The 18,795-nt window shown below is 42.7% G+C and overlaps 1 protein-coding gene across 1 annotated transcript in view; it reads right to left on the bottom strand.

The window, feature by feature from the left end:
- Nucleotides 1-17,460, bottom strand: part of LOC109871935 (myosin light chain kinase 2, skeletal/cardiac muscle) — a 29,638-nt gene extending 12,178 nt beyond the window's left edge. The window contains exons 1-11 of the mRNA XM_020462973.2: nucleotides 16,508-17,460; nucleotides 11,642-11,738; nucleotides 10,611-11,157; nucleotides 10,066-10,394; nucleotides 9,411-9,516; nucleotides 8,779-8,872; nucleotides 8,369-8,478; nucleotides 3,406-3,547; nucleotides 3,189-3,259; nucleotides 2,924-3,052; nucleotides 2,579-2,731 (exon numbers count right to left, since the gene is read on the bottom strand). Coding sequence (XP_020318562.1) covers nucleotides 2,579-2,731; nucleotides 2,924-3,052; nucleotides 3,189-3,259; nucleotides 3,406-3,547; nucleotides 8,369-8,478; nucleotides 8,779-8,872; nucleotides 9,411-9,516; nucleotides 10,066-10,394; nucleotides 10,611-11,157; nucleotides 11,642-11,738; nucleotides 16,508-17,104 — 2,375 coding nt within the window. The 5' untranslated portion in view covers nucleotides 17,105-17,460. The remainder of the gene's footprint in view (nucleotides 1-2,578; nucleotides 2,732-2,923; nucleotides 3,053-3,188; nucleotides 3,260-3,405; nucleotides 3,548-8,368; nucleotides 8,479-8,778; nucleotides 8,873-9,410; nucleotides 9,517-10,065; nucleotides 10,395-10,610; nucleotides 11,158-11,641; nucleotides 11,739-16,507) is intronic.
- Nucleotides 17,461-18,795: the final 1,335 nt, after the last annotated feature.

Below are 18,795 nucleotides of genomic sequence, written 5' to 3'. Positions count from 1 at the left end.
TACTGCAATGCTCTATTTTCCGGCTACCCGGATAAAGCACTAAATAAACTTCAGTTAGTGCTAAATACGGCTGCTAGAATCCTGACTAGAACCAAAAAATTCGATCATATTACTCCAGTGCTAGCCTCTCTACACTGGCTTCCTGTCAAAGCAAGGGCTGATTTCAAGGTTTTACTGCTAACCTACAAAGCATTACATGGGCTTGCTCCTACCTATCTCTCTGATTTGGTCCTGCCGTACATACCTACACGTACGCTACGGTCACAAGACGCAGGCCTCCTAATTGTCCCTAGAATTTCTAAGCAAACAGCTGGAGGCAGGGCTTTCTCCTATAGAGCTCCATTTTTATGGAACGGTCTGCCTACCCATGTCAGAGACGCAGACTCGGTCTCAACCTTTAAGTCTTTACTGAAGACTCATCTCTTCAGTGGGTCATATGATTGGGTGTAGTCTGGCCAAGGAGTGGGAAGGTGAACGGAAAGGCTCTGGAGCAACGAACCGCCCTTGCTGTCTCTGCCTGGCCGGTTCCCCTCTTTCCACTGGGATTCTCTGCCTCTAACCCTATTACAGGGGCTGAGTCACTGGCTTGCTGGGGCTCTCTCATGCCGTCCCTGGAGGGGGTGCGTCACCTGAGTGGGTTGATTCACTGTTGTGGTCATCCTGTCTGGGTTGGCGCCCCCCCCCCCCTTTGGTTGTGCCGTGGCGGAGATCTTTGTGGGCTATACTCAGCCTTGTCTCAGGATGGTAAGTTGGTGGTTGAAGATATCCCTCTAGTGGTGTGGGGGCTGTGCTTTGGCAAAGTGGGTGGGGTTATATCCTTCCTGTTTGGCCCTGTCCGGGGGTGTCCTCGGATGGGGCCACAGTGTCTCCTGACCCCTCCTGTCTCAGCCTCCAGTATTTATGCTGCAGTAGTTTATGTGTCGGGGGGCTGGGGTCAGTTTGTTATATCTGGAGTACTTCTCCTGTCCTATTCGGTGTCCTGTGTGAATCTAAGTGTGCGTTCTCTAATTCTCTCCTTCTCTCTTTCTTTCTCTCTCTCGGAGGACCTGAGCCCTAGGACCATGCCCCAGGACTACCTGACATGATGACTCCTTGCTGTCCCCAGTCCACCTGGCCATGCTGCTGTTCCAGTTTTAACTGACCTGAGCCCTAGGACCATGCCCCAGGACTACCTGACATGATGACTCCTTGCTGTCCCCAGTCCACCTGGCCATGCTGCTGCTCCAGTTTCAACTTCCACCTGACTGTGCTGCTGCTCCAGTTTCAACTGTTCTGCCTTATTATTATTCGACCATGCTGGTCATTTATGAACATTTGAACATCTTGGGCATGTTCTGTTATAATCTCCACCCGGCACAGCCAGAAGAGGACTGGCCACCCCACATAGCCTGGTTCCTCTCTAGGTTTCTTCCTAGGTATTGTCCTTTCTAGGGAGTTTTTCCTAGCCACCGTGCTTCTACACCTGCATGGCTTGCTGTTTGGGGTTTTAGGCTGGGTTTCTGTACAGCACTTTGAGATATCAGCTGATGTACGAAGGGCTATATAAATAAATTTGATTTGATTTGATTTGTGTGCAAAGTGTTAGACTGATCCAATTAACCATTGCATTTCTGTAAAAAAATGTGTATCAAGATTGCCCAAATGTGCCTAATTTGTTTATTAATAACTTTTCATGTTCAAAATTGTGCACTCTCCTCAAACAATAGCATGGTATTATTTCACTGTAATTGTTACTGTAAATTGGACAGTGCAGTTCAATTAACAATAATTTATGCTTTCTGACAATATCAGATATGTCTATGTCCTGGGGAATGTTCTTGTTACTTACAACCTCATGCTACTAGCATTAGCCTACGTTAGCTCAACCGTCCGGTGGAAGGGACACCGATCCCGAAGAAGTTTGCAACGGATGAGTAGCCAGCAGTTGAAAATTGAGATTTACTGCCTCGGTTGAGTCTCTGTCTGGGTGGAAAGGTAACTTTTGAAAGTGACATTCTTAGATTCATACGGATGTCTCATATTGAACTATTTGCAAAAATCAACCGATTTGTTTCCAACAAGACCCTGATTTGACAATGGAGAAATATGGTAAGAATGCCTATTTCTCTGTCCATTCTTACCTGAAACTTCTATTTATTATCCACCTTTCTTGAGATGTTTTCCCTTGATTGCAAGCTGTTTTTCCCCAATCAACGCACAAATAAATATAAAAACAAATTTCATAGAGACATTGGTGATTTTATAAGTCTATTCAGAGTGAAAATATTAGGATACGTTATTGACATTGAACTGATTATATAGCTACTAACCAGATGTGTTAAACATTGTGTTTAATTTGTAGCATATGAATTGGGCTGCTATTATGTTCTGTTCTACCGACTATTAGCTGAGAAGAAAATTAACCCAAGGCCAAACCTCTCGGGGATAGGAGGGGTTGTGGCAATTTTTTGTCTCGGTGCAGCAGAACGTCCAGAGCCACTCCAGGCCCATAAATGTTTGGGGTGCATGTGAGTGTGCACATTGGAGGTCCCGTACCGGGAAGAAATTAAATCTACTTTCACCCCTGGATGTATGATACCTTTTATTGACGATGAGTAGTTTAGAGATGAAATCTTTGGCTTCCTCTGAGATGTCTGTAAATTCTTCCTCGTCAAAGTTCCACTGGCAGGCAAGGATGTTGTTCAGAGTCTCAGGGTTATTGTCGCCCAGGAAAGGACACAGACCGCTGAGACTGTAGAAGGAGAGGAAGAGCCTTCAGAATGAGTGAGTGAGTGAGTGTCTGTGTCTGTGTCTGTGTCTGTGTCTGTGTCTGTGTGTGTGTGTGTGTGTGTGTGTGTGTGTGTGTGTGTGTGTGTGTGTGTGTGTGTGTGTGTGTGTGTGTGTGTGTGTGTGTGTGTGTGTGTGTGTGTGTGTGTGTGCTTACAGCATATATGTAATGACTCCCAGACTCCACATATCGGTGTTGAATGACACAAAGTCGTAGTTGACAACTTCTGGGGCCAGGAACTCTGGGGTGCCGAAATTCACTCGCAACTTCTCTCTGGGCATGTATCTGGGAGGAATACATGTTCATTTTGAAGAGGAATCTATCAATACAAATACCATGTTATAATACTCCATGCAGTGATACATCATATCATAAAAAATTATATGAATGAAACAAAGATCAATGTGAATTTGAAACCTACTTTCTGGCAAGTCCAAAGTCAATGATCTTGATTTTATTTGTGACTCGGCTCACACATAGAATATTCTCCGGCTGAAAGACAACAAAAAAGGAAACCCTTCAAGGTGAAAAAATATCAAGACGCAGGTAGACAAGTGTTTATCTGTTGTGCACAATCTGTGTATTGCCCTGCTCTCAATAACATCACTGCCCCTGTCAAATACAGTGTGATTGTTTACCTTGAGGTCCAGATGGAGGATGTACATCTTGTGCATGTGCTGAAGGCCCTCACAGATCTGCCTGATGAACATGACCGTGTCCAGCTCCATCAGAGTGTAGTTCTCGTCGATGATCCGGTCAAAGAGCTCCCCACCATCCACACTGCGATCACACACACACAAAGACATTGTACACTCGCAGAGAAAAAGGGTATGGTTAGGGTACAGTATTATTCTCTGGGGTACAAAAATATCAAAATACGCATAATGTACCTTCAGGGGTACACATATGATCTCACATGGTGCTGTTCAGTACCTTTTAGGGTACATGTGCATATAATCTAGTATAATGGTACATTTTTGTATCCAATATTTTTTATATAAAAAGGTACAATCACTGGAGGCGTAGCTTAGTGGAGGCATGGCTATCAGTTAGTTATTTTTGCCCACCCGTGAGTGGAAGTGTTGTACCTATGGTTATGTTATGGTTATGGTCTATGGTTATATTAATTAAAGTTTGAGCATGTCCGCTGCATGTTCTGAAGTCTTTATTAAGGCTTACATAAGATCATGTCACCATAAAGAGCTGTAATCAATATTATAGCAACCTGAACACAACACTGAGTGACCTTGTCAAGAGGACCTCTTAGAAAAATGGTTAATGTGTTGGCTTAAAGGTTGCTTGACCCAGTCCCGGTCGGGGCTACCCTTCGAATTTGATACACTGGTGTCAGAAGTGGGATGGCGGAGAGGCGTGTACACATGAGGGACTTGGTATAGAGAAGAGGTTTTAAAAAATCCACTTAAAAGAAACAGACAGCGTTGTCGCTGTGGTGGTACTCTAAAAATAAAAATGTGTATCTTATGTCTCTTTTAAGGTATGAACTGAAAGGGTGATGGGCGTTCTGAGTCTTTCCATGAGCCGGTTCATTATTATGCTCTGTTCACATAAAAGAGACGCTGATTTGTCTCCCAAATGGCTCTTTGTTCAAAATGCTTACAAATCTACCAACAACCATGCACTTTTTTTTATCTCTTATGTAAAGCTCAAAAAGTAGTCTGCCATTCCGTTAGATTGTTAAATGCGCTTTCATACATTTATTAGGCACTTCTGGTGGGTACCAGAATGACGCACTCTCCCCACTATTTTTTGTTTCTGCGGTGAAGATTCACTATCTACAGAGAATTATCTTGTAAATTATCTGCAGATATTCATTGCTTGAGCTCAAAGAGCAGTAGCCGCAGTATGCAAATCAGGGAACCAGATAAACGTCTCTTTCACCGATGCAATTCGGTCCCCGACATTCACCAAAAAGATGCAATCAAAAAGAGCCGTTTATTGGCGAGCGAGCCAACACTGAAGGGTACAATTATGTACCTATAACTAAGGGTACAATGGATGTACATTACAGGGTCAATATCAAACTGGGTAAACTTACTGTGATTGTTGTAATAAAAAAAGAATAATATTTCTCAAGCAAGAATTTTGCTACGACTTTCTCAGAGTGGTGAGGGAAAAAAATGAAAACTAACTGTTCAACTTTCACAACACAAGAACTGTTAGATCTCTGAAACGTTTTAACAAACATGCATTTATTGATCACTTGAGTCAAGTTAATTGGGACCCGGTACTTATATATCTAGATGTGGATAAAGCATGGGACTGTTTCAACTGTTTCTTAAGCATTGTGGATAAAGTGGCTCTATGGAAAACTGTAAGAATTAAACAAAAAACTGAACCCTGGATGAATCAAGAAATCCTTGAGGCCATTAAATCACGGAATACCACATTTTGAGACACAGAACCCTAAGGAACAAAGATAGTCAGATGATTGAAGATGCCAAAAAAAATCACATTTTAATTGCAACATTTGTGAGAAAAGGAATAATCCTAGGAAGTTGTGGCATTCCCTAAAACAGTTGGCATATAGCGATAAACAGAAACAAATGGCAAAATCTTGGGTCTTGAGGTCAAAGGACAAATTACGTTGGACAAGAAAGTGGCAACAAAAAAATCTTAATACCTTTTTCACAACAGTTGCCTCAGATTTCATTTAGAGGATACCTGGTTGTACTGGAGTGTATGGGGAGGGTCGGGACCCAGGCCGTTACTCCAAGATGATTGTACAAGCTGATGCATTTTCCTTTACAGCAGTGTCTCCTTTACAGCAGTGTCTCCTTTACAGCAGTGTCTCCTTTACAGCAGTGTCTCCTTTACAGCAGTGTCTCCTTTACAGCAGTGTCTCCTTTACAGCAGTGTCTCCTTTACAGCAGTGTCTCCTTTACAGCAGTGTTTCCTTTACAGCAGTGTCTCCTTTACAGCAGTGTCTCCTTTACAGCAGTGTCTCCTTTACAGCAGTGCCTCCTTTACAGCAGTGTCTCCTTTACAGCAGTGTCTCCTTTACAGCAGTGTTTCCTTTACAGCAGTGTCTCCTTTACAGCAGTGTCTCCTTTACAGCAGTGTCTCCGGCTTGAGTTGGCAAGAGACTGTTTAAACTAAACTGCTCTAAAGCTACAGGCCTCGACAATATCCCTGACAGGTTTTTAAGATATGGTGCTGAATTTATTGCCCCCTTTGTCACCCATTTAGCAGGGAAGAGTTTCCACACATACGAAACATAATAGAGTGATCCTATTCACAAGAAGGGCAACAAAACACACATGGGAACTATAGACCTGTATCTATTTCGAGTGTCTAAAGTGCTGGAAAAAGTTATATACAAATTACCGTCTGGTTTATGAAAGTCCCACTCCGCTGACAAGTCGATTGTTTTCAACTGACTTTATCAGGACTTTTCTGTGGAATGATAATGCTGGATCTGCAGATGGCATTTGACAAGGTTGATCACAGTATCATGCTTTTGGTTTTAACAGCCAAAAGCATTAAAAGCGGTTAGATCCTATTTATCAAGTAGAGACAAAATGGTGGATGTTAATGAAAACTTTCTAGTGCAGTGGTCACCAATCATGATTACTGTCACAGCCAAAAAACAAGTCGAGATCTAACGTTCAGATTTTTTAAAAACATTATTTTAAACATTAGCCTAATAAAAACCGTTCTGTATGAATGAGGTTTGTGCAGTAGGTCTAATATATTATCACAGCATATTGGCTATATGCCTGGCTTGCCAATACTGTTATTCTCAGACCATATTATATTTCAGAATTCAAACTTTAATAACAAAATAGATCAGTTGGTCTGGCACTTGCAAGGCTGGACTGATGGTACACCGTACCTGCATCTCATGGTCATGGTGCTCTTAACTGTGAACTCGGAAAAATGGTTTTCTCGTTTTTTTCCCTCAGAGATCCCAATTGTCTTAAACACACTGAAGTAAAAAGTCATAGATTTTGTTTTGAACACAGCATTAGTCTCAGAAGTATTCCTTTTCTCCGGTGAGACTGACCAGAGAGAGGGGACACCGTTTTCCACCTGATTAAGAAACTCGAGTCGCACCGCATCTGCCTCAGGCACAAATTCATGTTGTTCCTATGACCAGAGAAAGTGAAATACTCCTCGATATTAAAATACACATGACGAGCTGCTAATAATAATACAAATGCAGGGCTATCGATACACTTGGCTAGTGATTTATTGCAGCGCGAGTGGAAGTAAAGAGAAGCGCATTTTATTCTTTGTAATATTGTTGAATAAAAAACAGTGTTGAAAGTGCTGATTAAAACTTAGACATGAACTCACTCCTAAAAACAACAGCTCTTTGCTACATTGTAAATTGCTTTTGTATGTGGATGACTCTGCTCTACTGGTGTCCCATTAGAGCAAAGCCTCAATAGAAGAGATCCTCAGTACAGTTACCCAATATCAGTAAATCGCATCCAGATAACACATTTCATCTGCATCATGAAAAACAGAATCCATCTTATTTGGTTCCAGAGTAAAAGCTGTCAAGGTCCACTGGTTTTAGTTCCAAAGTAGGCAACTCAATGGTTACACCAAAAACATCAGTCAGGTGTGAATTGGATACGTACCTGCCTGGTGAGACTATGACTATGGAAGGTTTTAACAAAGATAAACCACAAAACTAAATTCCTGGACCTCAAAATATATTGATGTGACACCCTAAAGACTCTGGCAAGTGCGTTAGTTCAGTGTCACTTTGATTATGCGTACACATCATGGTTCACCAGCATCCCTAAACATCTATCAAATACAGACAGACCAGCCAAAAACAAACTGGTGAGGTTTTTACTTAAAATCCCCCCACTCATCTGGAGGTCATTTTCATCAGCTAGAGAAAAAGGTCAAATTAATTCCACTTGCTCTGGTCCATAGAATCATTACTGACTCAGCCCCTATGTACCTATCAAATCATTTACTTATATTAGAGATGTTCCACCAGAGCCTGATATCGCATGTTTTAAATTCAAGAGTCTATCTGGTAAGAACACCTTTTTATATACCGTTGCTGTTGAGTGGAACAAACTACCCCAGCAACTTAAAGCCATGCCGACCCCAATCTAATTTTAAAAAGAATGTCAAAAGCTGGCTGATGATCGAGCAATATATATATTTTTCAAGTCTTTATGTAATATGTCTTTATTTATGTAATGTTGTTATGCTTTCGCACCATGGAATTTAGGGATTACAATGGAAAGAAGTCAGACGTTTTTGTGATATCCCTGACACTTTAAAAACATGTATCTGTTGTGTGTGTTTATTTAACTGGCAAATAATATCTATCAATCAAATTTACCACCTGGTGATGTCACCAGGCAGTCCAAAACAGCTCTTACACTAAAAGGGCATTATCATTTTCACAATTTCACGGTTTTATTCAAACCTCATAGTGTAGAAATGTATATAAAACACAGGGGGAAAAAAATCACATTTTTGACTGCACTGGTCCTTTAAAGATGTGGGTTGAGAAAACATTATGAGAAGGAACATACAGCAAGGTAGAAAACCATAGAGATTCAGTATAATGCTGATAACGTTCCTTGTCATTCTGTGGAGGGAACGTACTATTCCAGCACCAGGATGATATCATTCCTGGACTCGTAGGCGGCGTAGAGCTGGATCAGGTTGGCGTGGTCCAACTGGTTCATGACCATGATCTCATTCTTGACCACCTCCTGCATGCCGAACACACACCAACCACACAATGAGAAGTGTCAGATGTTCACTCACAGCTAGCAGGCAAGGTACGGCTTCTCTTTTCTGGGTCAAATTAAAAACATCTGAGGAAATACATCCCCCATCCACGTAGACTGAAGTGTCCTTAGAGCATTATGTTCCGATGTCTACTTCCACATTTTGAATAGGAAGCGAAGTGGGTTCGCCTTCAAAAAGTAGTTTTCAAGGAAGCTACAAGGATGTGTGGAGGTTTTTACATGCATGCAAATCATGTATCAAAAAAAATGTTGACTTTGTACCTTTTCTTTCTGACTCCGGGCTTTGATGATTTTGGAAGCTAGCGTGAGACCTGAGGAGTTTTCCATGCATTTGTGCACCTGGCCAAAACGACCCCTAGGAGAGAGCAAAGATAAGTAAGGTGTCGTCAGTTCAATGTTTCTGAGTTACACCTGTCTGGGAACGTTTCAACACAACCGTACTCCCTCGACAGGGGTCAGAAAGACTTGCCAAAACTATCACCTGTAAGTCACAAATCCTAGAATGTCACACATCAAGATAATACATCCCCTGAATTGATTGGGATCTCACGGTCAGAACTTGAACTATCAGAACTATTTTATCAGTATGTCCTCAAATACAAAATCAGATCTCTTCCAATACAGGAAAGTAATATCATATTTCTCCTATAATATAACTTTGAAGCTATGAACCAGGGGAGAGGAGAAGAGAGGAGAGTTACACAACTGAACATTCTGCCCCTGAACAGGCAGTTAACCCACTGTTAACTCACTGTTCCTAGGCCGTCATTGAAAATAAGAATTTGTTCTTAACTGACTTGCCGAGTTAAATAAAGGTTAAATAAATAAAAATGCTCACGGACACAATGGCATCTAGGATTTGATACTAGTAACGCTCCATTTGGAACACTTACCCTCCTAGAATCTCAACTCTGTTGATGGTGTAGAAGTTGTTGATCTGGTTGGGTTTGGCCGACACTATCCGATGGTTGAATGGAGCTGGTGGAGGAGGACTTTTGTCTAAAGGGAGGTATGAAATACATAAAAATATATTCTTATTTATTTATCCTTCATTTAACCAGTGAAGTCATTTTGAGATTGATATCAAGCGAGCCCTGGCAAACAGTAGCATGGAGGGGAAATATAAGCTGTATTGTTAATCAGTTAACATGTGCTCTTGTAATGGTACCTCAGGATTGTCATAATCAAATTAGCACCCTGTGCTTACTCACACCCTGTGGTAAACATGACAGAAGTTACAAGGTTGGTTATGCAAACTTCAGTTCTCTCGTACTTTGCTACTCCGAGAGAGCATGCTTTTCTATCCAAATCCAATAAGGGTATGAATATTTTCTACAGAAAGAGATAATTGCCACCATATCAGCAATCTATTGGATTTCATATTAGGCCCGAATCCTAAAATGTGTTTGCGTAATTCCAGTCTTCCACTGAGATCAATGTGTGACTTATGGAATCGTGTGCACATTTCAAATGAATAAGATTCCGCCCACTTACCACCTTTGCGCCAGACTTAAAGCCACGGTACCCCATAAAGATGCTGGTCCTCACCAATGAAGAACGTTTCCCCAGTAGACTGCTTGACTTCTGTGGCCTGATCTTTCCCCAGCCTCTTCTTCCGCTCCACACGGATATCCACCCCGTCTGCCTTGAAGACGCCCCATCCCTCATCCTCTGGTCTCTCTGCTTCTTCCTCCTCCTTCCTCTCCCCCTCCCTCTCCTCCTCCTCTCCTTCCTCTACCCGACTCTTTTTGTGGTCCTCTACTCCCAGGTCTTCCTCCATCACCCGACGCTTACTGCCAGTGCTGCCCTCCTCCAACTGGTCCTGTTTTGCTGCCTCCAGAGACAGAGAGGAAGCACTTTTGTTGTGGTCTTCACAGCTGGAACAGACGGACATGTTTTAGAAATGTTTCAGAAAATGTGGAATGCTGTTTCGCATGTGTGTGTATACGTGGAAGAGAGGGATCAGCACATAAAGCACCATTGAAGTAGGGTGAGAGAAAGGTAGAGTAAGATCGTGTGAAAAGGGGGACAAAGAGAGAGAAAGATAGAATGAAAGAAGTAGGAAGAGAGTGAGGGTAGAGGAGATACTGTACCTCTCGGGAATGGAGTTGGTGTCTCCTGGAGCCTCAGAGGAGGTTGGGAGAGAAGGGATATCCTTTACCGACATATCAACAGCTTCCGATGGGCCTTTAGAGAGTGTAGTGTCCCCCTCTTTCTCCTTCTCCCCCTCTTTTTCCTCTAGTCTTCCATCCTCCTCGGGCTTCTCTGTGGTTTTCAACAGCTCCTCCTTTCTCTCCTCTTCCTTAGATTCATTAACAAGGTGGTCTTCCTTCTCCTTTTTTACAACCTCCTCCTCCTTCCTCTCTTCCACTTTTAGTCCATCACCTGCAGCCTCCTCCTCAGACAATGAATCCTCTTCAGTCACAGGGGCCTTGGGGCCCTCGAGGATAAGGTCCAGCAGGTTTGGGCTGAGGGAACCCTCTGAGGCCCCTCCAGACCCAGCCTCCAGGTCCAGGAAGCCATCAGGGGTGAGGTGCTGCTGCTGGTGACCTGATGATGATGATGATCTCTCTGCATTCTCCCTGTTGAGCTTCTGAACCTCCTCTAGTAGCAACACCTGCTTCCTAAGGGAGATCGTAACTGCAGAGGAACAAACAGAACGTCAGAGGGTATACAGTCCAAATTAATTCAACCACCTGCCTGAACGTCACTTTGGTAACTTTAATCAGACAATTGCACAATGCCTCAGAATGTCAACACACTCCTAGTACCCTCCTAAGAGGACGACGAGTGGTTGTCTGATGTTTCTGTCTGAACTTTTGAGCTCTTTGATGTTTCTGTGTCATGATATACTTGTTAGTACAATACTGTTGTTTACGTCTGACAGGAAGAGTGTCGTGACTTGCCTGTTCCCTTTCCTTTGGCTAAAAAGAAAGTATCCATTTTTCCTCTCCCGCTCTCGAAGCTTTCAGAACAGGTGTTGTTTACATCTCACATGTTACATGTTGTGAGTGCTGCTGTATGGGATTTAGGTTGTTTTGACTTATAAAGGTCACTGTGTGTGTGAGTGGTGTATGGCTGTGATGTATTGTTGACACATTTGAATGTGCTGTGATGTGAGCACCTGCTGTGTCTGGGAGCTTCTTCTTTTTCTGTGCTTTCAGACCCTTCGGGCTCAGACCCGACTTCTCCTTCCCATCCTTCTTCTTGTGATCTTTTGGCTAAAGGAAGGGAAGGACGCGATATAAGATCATCGCGCTCTGCATTTGGTCTGCATTTCAACATTCCTTCAAATGAGGTCAGGTATGTATATTTCCCTTAAACCACTACCAGAATGCAATTACAATATCTACTGCTCAGAAATGTCATGAAAACATGTTTTCTTTGAGCAATTTAACACGTACAAAGTTTGCGGTGGGTTTGCTGTTTGCAAGGAAATTCTTTGGTCTGTGGAGCGTTGTTGTCTTGTGACTGTGAGTGGTCTCCGGGGAGCTGGGTTGCGTTCACATGCAGGGTTTATCATCCCATGAGTACCTTTAGTGGCTTTAGTAGAGGTAGTTTTCTGTTAAGAAGACCGACAGCATGGCAATGTTAGTTGGACAGGGTGAATGGCATGCAACATGAGATGGATAAAGACACAGTTAGGAAGGGTAAGGAGGAAGGGTGAGGGGTGGTGAACATATCAGTTGTTTTATTCAGGACAGCACTCTGATACTGGTTAATATGCATCAATTGTTTCAGTCAAAGCATGCTGTTGATTGCACACAGCAGATGAATGGATAGGGTGTTACATACGTACGAGGCTGTGAATTTATAGCTCATCACCCGTCATAGTGAGTAATAGCATGCAGTGCCAACCCTGAGCGGAAACATTTCGCGCAAGCAACCAAACAAGTCTTCTCAAACAGACTTCAGTAAGGCGGGGCTGACTACTACCACAGAAAACGCTCCAGTCCTTTTATGAGCAGGTCAACATCTTAAAAAATGTCTCTTGAGGGCCTCTTAGTTGTTGGTTGTGAGGTAAGCAGAGAAGATATTTTGAGGAGAGGGTTTCCACAGTGACAGCAGTGTTTCTTCCTGAAGGACAAATCTAAGGATAGGGGGGTTGGGTACAGTGTGTGTGTGTGTGTGGTGTGTGTGCGGGGAGGGGTGGGGGTGGGGGGGGGCTAAAGTGACAGATGTCTGTGGTGGACAGACATCTCATACCTTGAGTTGATGGGAGCTGGCCAGAGGCTGAAGGTAGAACCTGACGAAAGCTCTGACGACAGCGGGAATTCCTGGCGATCTGAGTCATACAGTAGCCAATAGCCAATAGCCAATAGCCAATAGCCAATAGCCAATAGCCAATAGCCAATCACAGAGGTATGGATGCTGCCATAACGTGTGGTCTTATAAACAGTAAACATCTGGTTTTCAATGATACAGTATATTCAACCTATATTAAAAACAGATTGTAGGGACCCCGCTCAGACGTTTCTCTTACACCTGCTACGTGAGGTCAGGACTTACATGACCTCCGAGTTGCTGTTTGAGTTCTAACCTCAAATCAAGCTGAAAAGGTTATGTCTGTATCAAATGAGTCTGTTTTGTGCTGGAACTGTGTTGAGATGGAAGGAACCTTATCGAACCAAATAAGGGTCTGACTACATTCAAATGTTCCGATACCAATACCTATTTAGAGTACCCCTTTCCTTATTCCCTAGTTCATCTACTTCACACTACTCTGCACCATGAAATGTGGAAACTCGTACACTACACTGTCTATGCTTGATTTGATTTTTCAAATAAAATAGATCCTGCAGGTAATATACCCTGGGCATGAAAACAGATACCTGCCTGGCATCCACCCTTGTGCCAATGATGGAGAGTGATGGGGTACCTATAACCTGTTATAAGGCTTTAATGCCAAACACTACTACCCATTGACTTTCAGTGTCTGTGCCTAAGACCACCCCTCCGCGTGTTACTGCTATTCACATTGTATCAACAATTTCAAGTGCTTGTTGAAGTTGGAAGTGACTGCCCTTTAAGCTCAGAGGAATTGGGTGTAAAGTTCATCTTCCACAACACAAACAGTGCCAGACATTGTGTAACCCCGTGCAGTAGACAGTATGAATCAAATTCCTCTCTTTCTGTTATCTATTCAGTCCAGTACCAAATCTAGTCAACCAAATGCTTATACTAACTTCCCTAAGATAAACAAATATATTTATTGTCACATACACCAGCTAGCTTCAGCCATAGTAGTACAGTATCAATGAAGTAAAGTAGGGTTAAGTGCTTTGTTCAAGGGTAAATCAACAGATTTTCACCTTGTCATCTCAGGTATTTGAACCAGCAACCTATCAGCTACTGGCCCAATGCTCTAACCACTAGGCTCTCTCTCACCCCTGTCGCTACCTGTTGCCACCTGTTGCCAATGAGTCCTTAACCAGTTAGATCCCTATTTAAGCCACATGCCTGCTTCTAGTACAAAGGCAAATACATTCTACATGTCCAGCACTCCATCCCCAAGCAATACTATAAATCAGAAAACAGCACCTACAGCATATAGCAACTGAAATCAAATCAAATTAGTATTAGTCACGTGCGTAGAATACAACAGGTAGCTTACAGTGACATGCTTACTTACGAGCCCCTAACCGACAGTGCAGTTTCAGAAAATACAGAATAGAACGATATAGAACCACTCCACTATTAAAAACTCTCCCCTATACAGGTCCATCCTCTTCTTCCTATTTTGAGCCACTCAAATCTGAAGAAGTGCCGACCTCTGTGACATGTATCATACAGTGTTAAGTACAGACATTTAGATCAATGGCTGTTTGACACTGTTACTATGGCGGGAGGTAAACAATGTACATGGGGGGTTGCCCTGAATCAGAGCTTGGAGAAGCCTAATTACCATGACTAAACGGTCACGTGGAATTAAACTGCCATCACAACTCGTGGCCGCCGTTCTGGTGGTAATACAGTCACAGTAACAAGCCTAGTGGTGGAAAGTTCCCCACCAATTTTACCACTGTGTATAGGCTTTGGCACCTTCCATGCAGTATGGCATACTATGCATGGCACTATAAAACCAGTGAAGATCGCTATAAAACAGTGGAGATCGCTGTATAAGTCATATTGGTTTGACACATCATCCAGCACTGCATAAGGAAAAGTAGCATGAGCAAAGCCACAATCCTTCCTTAGGAAACAAACTCAACTTGACTAGTCAGCTTTGCTGCTCTGATCATTTTCCTCTGCAGTGGCAAAGTCATAAAACAAAATCAAATCATAAACCAAACATGACAACATGGAACGCCATGTCTACCTCCGAACCTATATACAACTGTGCAAATTTGTTTCAGGACATGTAACTTGCAGGTCCATGAGGGAACAGTGAACCCAGCAACTCATCTAACCTAATTTGCCGTCACATCCATATCGTCAATCCATTCTAAAAATATGAACGCAGTTCACATTAACGTATCCAAGTGCCTTAATAAAGCAACCTTTATATAGTCTACATAGACCTGCAAAAACACACCTCTTTGGTTAGCGCAGTGTCATGACGTTGGCCTGGGGGTAAGGTTTAAGACAGTCATAAATACCTCTTCCCCCCTTTTCCCTTCTCCAACCTACTGAGGTTACTTTTTTTTTTTGCTTGGTTAACATAGAGATTCTGGAAACATCAGTATGTGGGGGGAAATGAACAATATTCTGGTAATCCGAACAATTGAACATATGCAGTGGTACTTAATGAATATGATGTCAGTTCGGTTGTCATCTGAGACATTCTCATCGATGATAAGATGACATAAACTCTACAGTGGAAAGTCTACACATCAGAGTTATCGGATTGGAATATTAGTTCAATTTAAATGCTTGAATATGAAATTATTTATGATGGGATGAAATGTGATTTTAGCTTCTAAAAAGTGAGATGTGGGTTTTCATAAGTTAGGGCTGCTCACTCAGTGGCCCGCCCACGTGAAGAGACAGGGATTGTAAACTATGAAACACACCCCTTTTCTCCCTTCCTATATAAGCCCTTGACGACAATAGAACTTCCTGTTCCGATGAGGTAGGATGACGATCCTATGTCAGAATGGTTCAGAAAATAACTACAGGACGAAGCCAACATCAGCAGGAGCTTTGGTTGCGAATGGTATGAACTTTGAACTCTTATTCACCACAGAAGTGATACCTCCTAGCTGTTGAGTTAGCGACCGCAGCTGCAAATGCAGGTTAGGAAGGAACAGACAGAGTATCCCGTCTATCACACAACGACGTTACTACAACGTATCCCATTGACAACCAGAGACATTCTTCAAAGGACAGAGGACTCGGTTTGGCCACATGGCCTTCAATCTACCACCAACCTACTGAAGCGCAGCTCAGAGTAAATATTTATTGCATTTTCCTTTTCCAAATGGGCAGTAATTTAGAATGCATAAGATACTGTATTTACGATAGCACAGCTTCGCCTTTGTTCCTGTCTTCCCGCTATTTCACTCAACCCAGCCCCTTTTCCGTTGTGTAACAAGTCGTCATATCTGTTCCGCCCGCTAGGGACGTTTTCCTATGACGTTATTTGTAATGAAGTTATGATTTAATTATGTGTATGTGAATTATGTGTGATTAGTTAGGTATTTAGTAAGTAAATGATCAAACCCAATTTTGTATGCTGATTCAAATTGTTAGCCAGGGTTCTTGCAGATAACCAAGAATTTACAACTTTCAGATGAGACTGAAGTAAGATGAAGATTAATGTTGACTGCTATGGATGTAAAATATTACTAGGTCTTTAAGAGTTTATTCGGAAGATAACTGCTCTATAAATATTATTTAGTGGTGCCCGACTCTCTAGTTAATTACATTTACATGATTAGCTCAATCAGGTGATATTAATTACGGAGAAATTATTTTATAGAATAGCAAGTCATATCACATAATCCGGCATAGCCAAACACACGACAGCAGTTAGAACTCCCAGTCTCACCTTGTCAGTCTTCTTAGTAACTGAGCTCTTGCTCTTTTCTGCGGACGATTGCCTCTTAATAGCCATCTTGATGTCTTTTGACTTGGAGGCCTTGTGTGCTGCCGGACCCATAAACATCATCTCCATAACCCGGGGGCTCTTCATCGTCTCCCCAATGAATCTGATGACCTGATGGATGCTGAGGACCAGCTTTTCCATCCCGTCCAGCTTCTCAGCCTGCTTCTCCGAGCGCTGGTCCAGCACTGTCATGATGGAGCTCATCTCCTGACACATCTCTCTCACCTCGCCCCCCATGCCCGTGCTCTGGGTTTGAGCCAGGGCCGGTGGTAGAGTTCGGGCTCTGGCAGGGATATGGATCTCTTCCTTATCCACCTTCAGTGTTTCCATGTCCCTCTCTATACTGTCAATTTCCTGGGACATTCCATCCAGCCGGTTGAGGACCTTCTCCTGGATGTTGATGAGTTTGTCCATCTTAATGTTCAGAGACTCAATACGATTCTGAATGAGGTCCAAGCCAGCACCATTGCAATCGGTTACGTTATCCATCGTGCTTGGCTTTCTTGAGGTTGAGTTATAGTTCACTACCTTGGAACTCATGATAGAATCATGTTAGGACGCCCAATCGAAACAGAAAAACGGTCACGGAAAGGTTGGTGACCAATGTCCGTGAGACAGACGGGGAACCTTTTTTGGAAAATGTAGCCAGCCTTATCCCTCTGTGCTCATCTTCAAGTGTACAGACAAGCTGACCTAATGACGGAAACGGGAATGTAATGCCAATATCTCGATGAAAAATAAATAAGTGAACAAAATTCAAATCCATGAAGAGTAAAACAGAAAGATACAGCTAGTAATGGTCACGGTAATCTGTGAGATTGTCCCTATGCCCCTATGTCGCTCACCCACAGTTTGACACCTCTGCACTTCTCCCTACTGGAGGTGGTATTAAGAATGGAATAAGCTGACCTCCCTAAATGTAAACAGAACAGCCAACGTCAGCAGGGGAACAGCAATGGGGGCGGAGGGCTGTGGGTGGCTGTGACGGGCAGGGGTTCGGCTCTGGAGGGGCTGTCAGACACATGCCCACGACCGTCATCAGTCGCTGGCCCGCCTACCAAGTTTCAAAATGGCCAGTGTACACAGTCCCGCTCTCTGAGGCAAAGTGAAAAGTTGTCTGGGATGATGCTAAACGCTTTGGGTTTCTTTGACTTTATTTGCATGTAAATTAGTAGACTTTTCAGTCTGACTTGGTGGTTTCACAGTGATTAGGCTGAACAGGTGTCATAGATGGGGAGGGGAAAGGAGGGGGGACACTGGCGAGTTTTATTTATAACCGGTAGGGGACGTTTTTAGGTCAACTGAAAATATCAAACAATTGTTAAAAGATCCACTCATAAAGAACAGCTGTGTTTGCAAAAAAAAAAAAAGATCCTTATTAATGACAGATGGATCAATTCACATCTTAGAAGTGTTTATGAGAGGCTAAAAAATAATGGCTGCGATAACAGCATGTGAGCCCCGATTTTCAGTATTTAAGACAGTCATGTACGTTGCTACGGAAATCTCTTCGCTGGCTGCGAAACAGCTGTAACGAGCGCCCACCCAGTGAGGGAGCAAGAGAAAATCAAGGCAGGTTCAGGTTGTAGCCTGTAGTCCCCTGGCTGAGAAAGCACTTAAGATCTTTAGCCTCTGTGCTGAAATTGGAGAGGGGGTGACAGCCATGATTAATACTGTCTCTCTCTCACAGGAACATCCAGTCAGATCTTTCCCACACCATCACACACGCTTAGCCTACTCATAGACAGATAAGACAGTTACAATTTGTTTTACTTAGGGCCTGGTAATTGGACCCCTCAACAGTGTACTCTATAAGCCTATCAACATATGCTTGATGCAGTGGTCCATCTGGGACATACAGTACTAGTCAAAACCTTGTACACCGACTCATTCAAAGGTTTTTCTTTATTTTTACTATTTTCTAGTAAAGACATCAAAACTATGAAATAATACACATGGAATCATGTAGTAATCAAAAAAGTGTTAAACAAATCTAAATATATGTTATATTTGAGATTCTTCAAAATAGCCACCCATTGCCTCGATGACAGCTTTGCACACTCTTGGCATTTTCTCAACCAGCTTCATGAGGTAGTCACCTGGAATGAATTTTAATCAACAGGTGCCTTGTTAAAAGTTCATTTGTGAAATTTCTTTCCTTCTTAATGCGTTTCAGCCAATCAGGTGTGTTGTGACAAGGTATTGGTAATATACAGAAGATAGCCCTATTT

Source organism: Oncorhynchus kisutch, linkage group LG27 (genome assembly GCF_002021735.2).
Source record: "Oncorhynchus kisutch isolate 150728-3 linkage group LG27, Okis_V2, whole genome shotgun sequence".
Lineage (NCBI taxonomy): Eukaryota > Metazoa > Chordata > Actinopteri > Salmoniformes > Salmonidae > Oncorhynchus > Oncorhynchus kisutch.
This window is presented reverse-complemented; position numbering and strand designations above follow the sequence as displayed.